General features: G+C 40.9%; 1 protein-coding gene across 3 annotated transcripts in view; it reads left to right on the plus strand.

Moving 5' to 3' along the window:
- The window catches only part of ADAMTSL3 (ADAMTS like 3), a 335305-nt gene that overhangs the window by 194255 nt on the left and 129012 nt on the right, over window positions 1–12038 (plus strand). For all 3 annotated transcript variants that reach the window (XM_072737443.1, XM_072737441.1, XM_072737442.1), the window contains 4 exons: window positions 2542–2653; window positions 8019–8157; window positions 9209–9259; window positions 10093–10297. In XM_072737443.1, coding sequence (XP_072593544.1) covers window positions 2542–2653; window positions 8019–8157; window positions 9209–9259; window positions 10093–10297 — 507 coding nt within the window. The remainder of the gene's footprint in view (window positions 1–2541; window positions 2654–8018; window positions 8158–9208; window positions 9260–10092; window positions 10298–12038) is intronic.

Raw genomic sequence — 12038 nt, forward strand, 5'->3', positions numbered from 1 at the left:
ACTGAGCCACCCAGTCACCCCTGCCATTTTATTTTTATTGTAGCTTCTTGTTTGTAGTGAAATTCTCTCTCTTGTCATTTAGTTTCTTTTTAAATTATTTATTTATTCATGAGAGACACACACAGAGAGAGAGGCAGAGACACAGGCAGAGGGAGAAGCAGGCTCCACACAGGGAGCCCAATGTGGGACCCGATCCCAGGACCCCAGGATCACGCCCTGGGCTGAAGGCAGGCATTAAACTGCTGAGCCATCCAGGGATCCCTGTCATTTAGTTTCTTAAGCATTGTAACCACCATATCTTAGCCTAGGCTTTCTAAAAAACAGAGCCTAAGGAGAGCTGTGTGCTAACAGTGAGGCTCTAATACCCTGATACTAGAAGGAGTATTGTGAGACATGAGCTGAAGCCAAAGCTAGATTTAGAGGGGGTGGTGGCAGTATACATAGGTGTTTAAATTTCTGTCAGGTGATGCCAATATCTGGATGTTCTGTAATTCCACTTATAGTCTATTCCTCCACATTTTTTGGTTGTTATTAAAATTTACCTTTTTGTGTGCCTAGTTATTTTTAAGTTTTGCTATGTATAGTAGATGAAAGATTATAGATATGATTTGACACTGGATTAATTTCTGCTTTTGGAACACAGATTAGCAGCCAATTACCTTCAGCCAACAGGAATTGAAGTAATTTGAACCTGGTCTTCATTCCCTTTGAAAATTGGTCTACTTCCAGTTCACACTTTTTCCTAGGAGAGAGCTTTTTGGGGTCTCAGTTGGGTGCCTGGGGCATTTACCAGTAAGGCATCAGCTTGGTGGATCTTGGGCTCCAGTGTTTGTTCTCAGCCACACGAGTCTGATGACAGGTCTGCTCAGCTTCTCAGCCACTCAGTCACCACTTGCATGATGGAAAATGCCTTCAGCAGAAATGTGGTGCCAGAGGGGGTGCCAAGTATTATGCTCACCTCTCTGGGCTTCCTTTGTGTCTGGGATCTTGGCCCTGCAAACACTCACTAGTATGGTAGTTCTCTGGTGCCTTCAACTACATTAAAAAATATTTTAGGCAGTGTTTTCACTTATTCTCACTGGCAGGATTCATCAGAGACAAGCCATTCTTCCATAGCTAGAGAAAAATCTTTTAGAAATGTTTTGTGCCCCTGTGACCACTGTACACCCCCTCCCCCACCACACTGCCCTGCCTCTCCTCCCCAACAACATATCTCGTGCTGGACTTTTTATACTGTTTTATAATCAGATACATCAAAGTATTATTTTTTTAGTCAACTCTTATTTATTTACATTTATAAATAAGCTTTACTGATTGATTTCATCATTACTGTTTCTTGCATCCACTACCTTCTTCTGCTTTTCTATTATTAGTCTTGTTTGGTACCTTTTAGTAGCTTTTTCTTTTCTTTTCCGATAAGGGTCTCAAGTGGTAAAGTTTTGGTCATTTTATGTCTGAAAATATCTTTATTTCATTGACTATGATTGTTAATTTGATCATAGATCATTCATAGATTGATAATTGATCTTTGATTATTGGTTAATAATTTAAAGAATTCTAGATGAAAAGTTATTATTCCTCGTCACTTTAAAGGTATGATTTTGTTTTCTTGAATCCAGTGTTTCTTGTGAGAAATTTGATGTCAATGCTTTGTAGGTAATCTTATTTGTTTCTTTCTGAACTTTTAAGATTTTTCTTTATCTTGGTGGTTGTAACTTTTTAAAAATGTCTGCTCAGAACTTGATAAAAATTTTTTGAACCAAGTATACCTGTCTTTCTCAAAGTCTAAGAAATTCTCAGCAATTACATCATCAAATATCGGCTACTCATTATTTACTCTAAGTCTCTGACTTGAACTTCATATGTGATGTGTGTTGGCATTTCTGGATCAGTTCTGCATGAACTCAACTTCTTTTTCATTTTTCTTTTTCTCTTTTTGCTGCATCAGTCCTACAGCAGTACCTCCCTCTTCCCTCTGCTTGCACATGCACTGTGGTACCCTTTCTCCTCTTTAGTTAGATTCTGGAGCACTAGTAAACATCATGTGTAAACACTATATATTTCTGTGTGTTTGAGTTTTTGCTGTTGTGCTTTCAGAAAACCTTTTTGGAAGGATTTGCTTAAAGATGTTATTATTGAAAGTGTAAGAATCCCAGTTATGTGCCATGTTGCAAACAAACCCAGCCTGTCCCAGTCCCTGCTCTCATGGAAATTAAAATCAGATATATCAGATAGGAAAAAGAAGTTACACAAACAAACAAGCCCACCTACACATTTGAGAACTCATTCACAGGCATGGAATCTTCTGGAAGGATGACTCCAGGGAGACTGGTTGAAGATCTGTTGAGCCCCCATGTATGCCAAACCTAAATGAAATGTTATCACATGTTAGAATTTTTGGAATTTTCATGTGCCATAGTTTGTTGTGATTGATATGTGATTGTCTACCTACATTAGTGAAATAGATTCATCACATTTGGAAAGGTGCGGGAAGCACTACTCGGTGTATGCAGATACATGACCACAGTTCTCTCTGTCCAGACCAGGTACACTGTGGCCAAAGACAGTGTGGTCCAGTTCTTCTTCTACCAGCCGATCAGTCATCAGTGGAGACAAACTGACTTCTTTCCCTGCACTGTAACATGCGGAGGAGGTGAGGCACAGACTTCATTTGTGAATGCCAGGGCTCAGAGTTAGAAATGACACACTTGTGTTTTTTGAAGCTGACTTCAAAATTGGTGTTTGTGTAATACATGGCATCCTACTCAGCAGCTGGAATGCAGTGGTATTATCTTTATTCTTGAAGACAGATGAAAACAGGATTTGGAAAACACTTTTTACTTATAGCAAAAAGCAGGAAACATATTTACATTAATTCTTAAGCATCTTGTTTTGATTATCCTTAAAGCATGTATTATTTTTAATTATCCACGGAAAACCTGAAAAACAGAGAGACCAGGTTGCTTGCCTCGTCTGATCGAGTCAGTGGATGCATTGGTTCCAACATTTAGATTTTCACCCTATCCTCCCTCAGGTACCAAAACAGAACTTACCAAAAACAGAAGGGGTAGCTGCTAAGTGGTGAGGGGGAGAGCCTGCTCACTGCTCACTTAGTTCAGAGATTTCACAGGCAGCTGAGGAAGGCTCTGGGCCAGTTAACCCAGGGCTCTGCACATGTGCTACACATATTTGCAGGCTCATGTGGAGGATCATCATCTGTTTAATATGGAGGAAGTGTCTGCCTGGAGGAAATGAGGAGGCGACCAGAGCCTCCATTGAGATAAGTCTCTTTTAATGAACTGAATTTTTAAATTGAAGGTAAATGGTTCAACACTAGTGCCACTCCAGGAACCACAGTTACTAGAATTGCTAGAGGGACTCAATGCTGATACTTCCTCTAAAAGCACCGGGCAACAGTGCTGGGCATTTACATGTATCAAACCATGAGCTAGGGCACTCATCTTCACATTTCTTCTTCCAAACAAACCTGTGAAAGATCTCTTTTCATGCCTGTTTTTTTTTTAAGATTTTATTTATTTATATAATAGAGACACACACAGAGAGGCAGAGACATAGGCAGAGGGAGAAGCAGGCTCCCTGCAGGGAGCCCAATGTGGGACTCGATCCCCGAACTCCAGGATCATGACCTGAGCCAAAGGCAGACAGACATCTGCTCAACCACTGAGCCACCAGGTCCCCCCACCACCGCCGCCACCCGCCCCATGCCTGTTTTATGTGTGAACAAACAGAAACATAGAAAAGCTAAAGAATGAGCTTCTGTTTGCTCAGCTAGTGGACAGCATGGCTAGGATCTAGCTCCAGGTCCGTCTGTTGCCAGAGCCCCGTGCTCTAACTGATTTTCCTCTTATATCTCCCCCAACTACCTACCACACCTTGGAGCAGATCAGAGTACACAGGCTCAGGTATGGTTGTGTTTGAAGGACTAGAATAAATCCTCCTCCTTCAGCCCAGCCTAAGTCAGCCCGGCCCCAAACCACTGCTTCCCTGCAGGGCTACAGAATATCAGCTTATTCAGAGAGCCACAAACTGAGTGCAGCTTCTGCCTTTTCTCCCTTAAACCATAGGCTTATCACGGAGGGCTCCTCAGCCAGCGTCAGGTTCTCCTGAATGTGTATGTCAGACTGCTCTCTTCTGGGATTTAGGCTCCTAGTGAAAGCAGGAGGCAGGTGCTTTGTGGGACCACTGAGTAGCCCAGACCCCAGAAGGAGCTGGTGTTGCTGGGAGTGGAAGAGAAACAGTCTGGGGGTTGCATGGGGCTCTAGAAACAAGGTAAAAAGTTAACCTTCCCAGTGAGTTCTTCTTGGGCCAGGCGTGGGCAGTAGACCCCTAGATTATGACCTGATAGCAGTGATTCTCAACGTGGGCTTCCTGGGCCAGGAACATCGCCATCTCACGGGAACTTGTTGGAGATGCAGATTCTTGGCCCCTACCCTGGACCTGCTGAATCAGAAACTCTGGGACTGGGGTCCATCAATCCTGTGCAACAGTCCCTTCAAGAGATTATGGTGCAGTTTCAAGCTTAAGAACCACTGTTCCCTATGGGACACTTGGGTGGCTCAGTGGGTTAAACATCTGCTTTCAGCTCAGGTTGTGATCCCAGGGTCCTGGGATCGAGTCGCGTCAGGCTCTCTGCTCAGTGGGGAGCCTGCTTCTCCCTTCCCTCTCCCTCTGCCTGCTGCACTCCTTGCTTGTGCACATTCTCTGTCAAATAAATTCATTCATTCATTCTTAAAAAAAAAAAAAAAGAACCACTGCTCTCTAAAGCAATGGCTTTGGATATCAGCTGTAGCCATATTAACCTCACTGCTTTTGCGTATCTGTGTTACCCCTATACTATAACTTATGTTTTTTTTTCTTTCAATGGACCTTTTAAAAATTTACATAAACGTAGGCACCAAAAAGGATCTAATATGATCACCTCAGAGTGGAAAATTGTGATCTGTTGCCTAAATAGAACACAATCACAAAAATAAATACGACGGAAACAAAATGCTGGAGATCGTCTTTAAGTCCCTGCCAGAACCTCACGTTCTCTCAGGCCATTCTTGTTTCCCCCTGAACGTGAAATCCGGTTTTGTTGAACATGCTGAACATCGTTCTCAGGCAGAAGCTCCTTCAGAGCTTTGAGTCAGTGACCTTGTAACAGTGACCCCAAGGAAATTCTTACAACACATTTAGTCTTGTTGAAAGCTGATTGAGGTGAAACAGTGTTTGGAATTGAGACCATGATCTGTGTCAGTTCCATGAGTCTTTCCAGACCTGGGCCTCAGGCTCATTCTGGCCAAACTTGTTCTCCAAAAATTGTGTGACAACATTTACATCAAGAGGCAGTGTGGCCATGGAGCTTAAGTTCAGGGACCTGGACTCACTCCTTGGCTTTGCCACTACTTTGCTCTGAGATATCTTTGAACATTAATTTGATCATCCATAAACAGGTTGATCCCCCCTTCCCTGCAGCATCATTGGGAGACAAAATGAGAGGACACATGTCAAGGAGCCCAGTACAGTGCCTGGCAATTAGTGAGTGCTCGCGAAATACCTGTTATGTCAGAGTCTAGACAAGCCTGAATCTTGTTAACAATGTCTCTGCATGATCTGCAGAGTTCTGGCCGTCCCCACTCCTGGCATTTTCCGGTGATGAATTATGAGATACATACATGACTCAGTGCTGATAGTGAAAAGCTCTCTGGCGAAATGGGACATATCTATAGATCCCTCCTTGTACACTTGATATCCAGAAGCAGAATCCTACCACTTCAGAGTCATGTGGGTCATGGCTCCAGGGAACACAGAGTCTCTCATGGCCCCCAAAACAAAAGCAAAGAGCTGGTGGGGCTTTTTTTATTCTTACTCAGCAGGAAAACAAACATCTCTTTCTTTTTAATTTATTTGCTAACTCTCACACCCAGTTATTCAGAGAGATGTTCCCATTCAGACACAGAAGATAAAAGAGAAGCTTTCCACTTTCTGGGAGGGACATTTGTAATGGGATTTGGCTTAGTTCCGTTGATTAAATCCTTGGAAGGAAAACAAATATGTCTCATACATGGGGACCAAAGGAAAGACACACTCAGCCCTGCTAGAATCATGGATGGGAGCACCTAACAGTGAGTCTGCCCACCAAGCAGAAGCAGAGTGATAGTTGTAAGAACAGAGGCAGACTTTAGGCTGCTTTTGGGGGTTCCCCTTGCAGCCTGCCATTTTGTGCACACTAGCAGAATCTCAATACATTTGTTCATAATATAGGATAGGAAGCCAATCTGCCTTATTTCCTTCTCTTTAAGTTATCTCTGTACTGCCATAAAATTACAGAGGAAAATTGTCTCTCCTAAAATGATAAACACCTGTATGCTTTTTGTCTCCTAGAAGTATATTTCCATTTAGAAGAAAGATTTTTCTTTAATTCAAGGAGCTATAATCTCATTCTATTCTTGTGTTGGAGGAAATAAAAACACACACATAAAACCCACAAGGAGAGAATTACCAGAATTTAATTATATCAGTAATCAAGTGTATATGATACATGAAAAGGCCATTTCTGAGTGGTCAGATAATCAGGGGACTTAGTTCCCTGCTTCCTAAGATACTTGGATGGACTTTCCTGGTCTCGTCTGTAATCATCTACATGGGACTCTTAAGATTAGCCTGGAAAGAGTTCTGGGATCACTGCTACCATCTGATATTGTAGACTCTCTGGCAGATATTGGCACCCGAGTAACATTTTATTGACTCCATTTGGATTTTCGTTCTTGCGGTTTCAACCTTGCTTTTTATAATGCATACCAGTCTGTCCTTCTGCACTCAGCTTACATCCAAGCCATGGCCTGCAGAAAGCTGTCTAGTGGTTTATAAAATCAGATTCCTCTCGACAATCAAGCCCTTAAATGTATTTTTAGACCTTTAGACCAATTGGCTGTGGCTGAGAGCTTAGCTTTGGGCATTTTTTTTTTCCCTGAAGAGCTCATTCTGGTTTTGAAAAATTGCCTTTTTTTTTTTTTAACTTAGCATGACACTTATGTAGTGACAGGAAACCTGGAATCAGATATTTCAGGAAATAGAAGCTTCATTTTGTGAGTTTTTAAAGTTTATAGCACTCATCCATTTGGAATGTTCACTTTCCTTAGAGATGACAATTTGAATTTAATAGAATCGGAAGTGAGTCTTGATCCCTTCTCCTCTGAAGCCTTTGGAGGCAGGGGACGGTATAGGAGATGGATTTGGGTTCTCCCTATAATGCTTACTTCCCTAGTTAGAAAAGTTTGTGGGCATCAGAGATGCCCCCACATCCCCCAGGACAGCAAAAGAGTGAAACGTGGTATACGCCAGCAACAGGATATTAAGCAGTGGGAGGAAGCACCTACCAGGCACATGGGTAGCTCTCGACAATGTTATGTTGAGTGAGAAAAGTAGAAAATAGAATAAGATTTAAAATACTTTTTTAGTTAAAACAGATACCCTCAAACAACATTACATAAGGCAGATGTATATTTAAGAACATATGAACAAAGAACAGATATCTCTGGGGGAATCGAGAGGTGGGTGGTGACAGGCAAAGAGGGGAAGTCATGGGGACGGTCAGGAGACAGGCCAACGAACGGACCTCTGCCCCAAGGTTCAGGTATTCTATAAAGGAGTCTGTTGTAACTTTCTCGTTGAAAGTGCTTAGACTACTGTAATCAGTTCCAGTAATCATTCCCAATCTTGGCCACACATTTTAGTTATCTTAGAAGAACCTAAAAACGGTTCAAAACAAAACAAAACAAAATAAAACACAATTTTCTAGACCAAGCCACAGCGTTTCTGGCTTCATTGGACCCTTCATAGGGACTCAGGCAGTGATGTGTGCTAGAATTTCCCAGGGGTTCCATTGTGTAGCCAGGGATGAGAACCATTGAGTTAAATTTCTTGAGGGGAAAAAAAACTGTGTGGCAAGTGATCACTGCCACGTGAAAAGGACACCATTCAGTATTCAGAACTGCCTTTTCTTTTTCCTTTAGGTTATCAGCTCAATTCAGCTGAATGTGTGGATATCCGCTTGAAGAGGGTCGTTCCTGACCATTACTGCCATTACTACCCCGAAAACGTAAAACCAAAACCCAAACTGAAGGAGTGCAGCATGGACCCTTGCCCATCAAGGTTTGCATAATTACCTGTGGGTTTTGCTCTAAAAAGAAATAAATCAACTGTGGCTGAGACTGATCAGTCTTTGCAGTGACCTTTGCACCATGTGACCTTGAACACATGCCAGTGGCCCTATCTGTGTTTGTAACCTTGCTCAGCAGGGACCAGGCTCACCAGCTCACTGGGTCTGGGGCTCTCCCATCTGGTCGTGTGTGTGCGCTTGGATACTTACCCCTTTGTCATGAACCCCTTTGAGTATCTCCTGCATACAGTCCAAGTATGAGGTCCTGTCCATCTGCTAGTCATAAATATCTTGAACTCACCATTTTCACTTTTAAACTGGGTCACCCATTACCACGTTTTGACTTTTGAAGTGTTCACATTAAATTCGGTATAAATGATGCATTGTGCAAGGAAGTAAAAAGTTTTAATGCCAAAGCAGAAAAGCTATGCATAAACTATCCCTGTTGCATAATTTAGTACCTGCTGACTTGGATTGCCTGGGGAAGTTTCCTGGCTTTACTACAGTATCTTAAAATAACAGCACAATATCAAGTCCCAGAATCCCCCCGACATCTGCCAGCTGGCTGCGGCAGAAGTGTGCAAGTGGAAAAGGAAGCATTCTCAGTGGATTTCATTTCCTATCACTGAACTGCCCATTTCCTGTAATCCCAGGTGAACATAATTATTAATAGAGACCTTTTCAAAGGACAAATTCTATGAAATAAAGTTTTTCTGAATATTCTTACTAATATGATAGTGTGTTAATATCATTAATATATTATATCCAAAAAATATTTTTAGATGATAAAAAATAGATTTATCTAAATTAAGAAACACTCTTTCCTTCCACTAGTTTTTGTATTTTCATATAACTGGGGATGGCGTGTGCTGGAAACGTTCCCAAAAATCAAAAAGATGGTGGCTGAGCTTTTAGGAAGAGTTCCCAACACTTGGCATAAATAGTTTTCAATCGGAAAGAGCTCTGTCTTTTGGGATATTGGTCAAACTAATAAATATGTTAATTGATTGAAAAATGACATTGTCCCAATTATTTCATTTGTAGTGATGGGTTTAAAGAGATCATGCCCTATGACCACTTCCAGCCTCTCCCTCGGTGAGTTACGTGTTTGCTTTTTTCCATTCTGCAGTTAGCTCTAAGTAGTTTGCAAGGAATTGTGAAATATCTGTGGCAGTAGTCTGAAATGTAAGAGGGATAGATATTAGATCCTTTACAAAGAGCTAAGGGAAAGCAGACTTCAACTCCATAATAAGGAAGATCTGTCTAAGAATTAGGGGGTCACCTGGGTGGCTCAGTGGTTGAGCATCTGCCTTTGGCTCAGGTGGTGATCCCAGGATCCTGGGATCGAGTCCTGCATTGGGCTGCCTACAAGGAGCCTGCTTCTCCCTCTGCCTGTGTCTCTGCCTCTCTCTGTGTGTCTCTCATGAATAAATAAATAAAGTCTTTAAAAAAAAAGAATTAGGTGGAATATGCTCCCTCAAACAGCGACATTTCCCATTACTGGAGGTGTTAATACAGCTTGGGTAACTGGCTAGTACAGAGGGAGCTCAGGCATTGCAGTTGGTCAGGAAATGTGAATTCCCTTTTACACCCAGATGACTAGTTTCTGACCTTCAGTTTCTGTTATTCTCTAGTAGTATTATCTGTATTTATAATGGAGAGACAGTTTAAAGAATCCTTTCATACCCTCCATTTTAACCAATGTGATTCTCAGAATGGCCCTGGGAAGGGGCACAAGGGCAGGTATAGTATTTCCTCAGGATCAGAGGAGTGAAGTACCCGTTACTGTATGGCAGTCAAGATAAAAGTCTCATGACTCCAAGCCCTGTGTGCTTTCAACTGAACTACACCTGGCATCCATCACCTTAGTAAGCTTGAAACAAAAAGCAAATGACAAATAATGTATCTTTTATTTGTTTGCTTTTGAGCTGGGAACATAATCCTTGGACTGCGTGCTCAGTGTCCTGCGGAGGTGGGATTCAGAGGCGGAGCTTCGTGTGTGTGGAGGAGTCCATGCATGGAGAGATACTCCAGGTGGAAGAATGGAAGTGTATGTATGCTCCCAAACCCAAGGTCATGCAGACCTGCAACCTGTTTGACTGCCCCAAGTGGATCGCCATGGAGTGGTCTCAGGTAAGATTTGAGGACAGGACACTTTTAATTAAACCTCAGACTTTAATCAAGGTGTTGTTGATCCTTTTTTCACATACCCCCTAAAAGATGTTTGCAAAATTATATACCCCTTCACATATATTTAGGTTGATATCTAAAAGTTTTTTTAAAGATTTTATTTATTCATTTATTTGAGGGGGGAGGAGCAGAGGGAGAGGAACAAGCAGACTCCTCACTGAGCACAGAGTCCATTGTGGGGCTTGTTCCAGGACCCTGAGATCATGACCTAAGCCAAAACCAAGAGTTGGTTGCTTAACTGCTGATCCACCCAGGTGCCCTGACATTTAAAATTTTTGTGTAAGTTTAAATAATAAGTATCAAAAGACTGTCATTTCTAACATGTTGTGAATGCTGGCATTTTAAAAATAAAAGTGTTATGGCTAAAAAATGTGTCCAGCAGAATGTAAATGCCATGTTAATTTCTACCCTTGCCATCTTTCCCTTAAAAAAAAAAACACACATGGAGAAGTTCTTCTTGAACAATTTGGATAGTTTACATTTTTCCCCCTTGAACTCACATTTTCAATCTACTCTCCCCATAGAAATTTATCTTAATATAAAGTACATTTATGCTTTATAGTCTTTTATTGGTTAAACTCTTACTTTTCTCCAAGAAAATATGTATGGTGATGGAAATTAATTAATTTTATTTGAAATAAATTTATTTCATTTTCCTGTGGCCATTAGGCTTTAATATTAGAAATAATAAATAGATTTCAAATTTTGGTAAACAATTTTATCAATCTTTCTAGAGAATGAGGGGGTCTTGAAAAAATAGTCCATTGCCAGAATGAGAGATGGGTTCAGCAGTAATTTTATTCTTAATTTTTAACTGCGGATTTCTTGTTTAGTTTAGTTTAGTTTAGTTTAGTTTAGTTTAGTTTTGTTTTGTATGTACACACCAGGAAACCTTGTTCACATAAATAAGTAGCCTGAGGTGGGAGGATATTATTATAGTAAGATTTTCAGTTATTGAACTCCTGAGTGATGTACCAAAAACCACATTATGATCTATCATCAGAAATCAAGATTTTTAACTCTATAACCTGCAGAACTTGTTTTCAGGTCTTACAAGTCTCATCTACATGTTTTGTGTTGGCTTTAGAGCTTTTATAGCACCCCTGCCAACACACCCGTATCAATATCATGACTTTATCGTCACTCATAGTTTCAAAACAGAAAGTTGTTAACCAAATCATCTCATTTACCTTTCTTGGCTTTTGATACTTTTCATTTCTTTACAAAAATTAAATACATTCTCAGTAACAAGAATCTGCTATCATTACAGATATATTCAGCTCCAAAGAGGGGTTCTGGAAACATAAATACTGACAGCATTGTTGGAATAAATGTCCAGCTTCCTGAAGAGGAGGAATAGGAGGAGGCAGTACTCCTTTGGATTGACCACTTCTGCTATAGTTATACCTTATAATCATACCATTTTCTTTATCTTTGGGCAGAATTTTTGTTTCTTTCTTGGCCAGTATGCAACAGCCTCTCAGTGTCATATATATTTCAAGTAGATAAATCTTGAGGTTGGGGAGTCAGTTTCCCAGAAATAGGGTCTAATGTCAAACCTCACTCAGTTGATTAGAATATTTGTTCAGTGTCATAAGAGTGGGGTGATTGATCAGAATTTGCTTTTTTAATTAATAGTTTAAAAAGCTTTTTTTTTTCCATTCTCACAACTTACTTTGGATAA

The sequence above is a fragment of the Vulpes vulpes genome, chromosome 14 (genome assembly GCF_048418805.1).
Source record: "Vulpes vulpes isolate BD-2025 chromosome 14, VulVul3, whole genome shotgun sequence".
NCBI lineage: Eukaryota > Metazoa > Chordata > Mammalia > Carnivora > Canidae > Vulpes > Vulpes vulpes.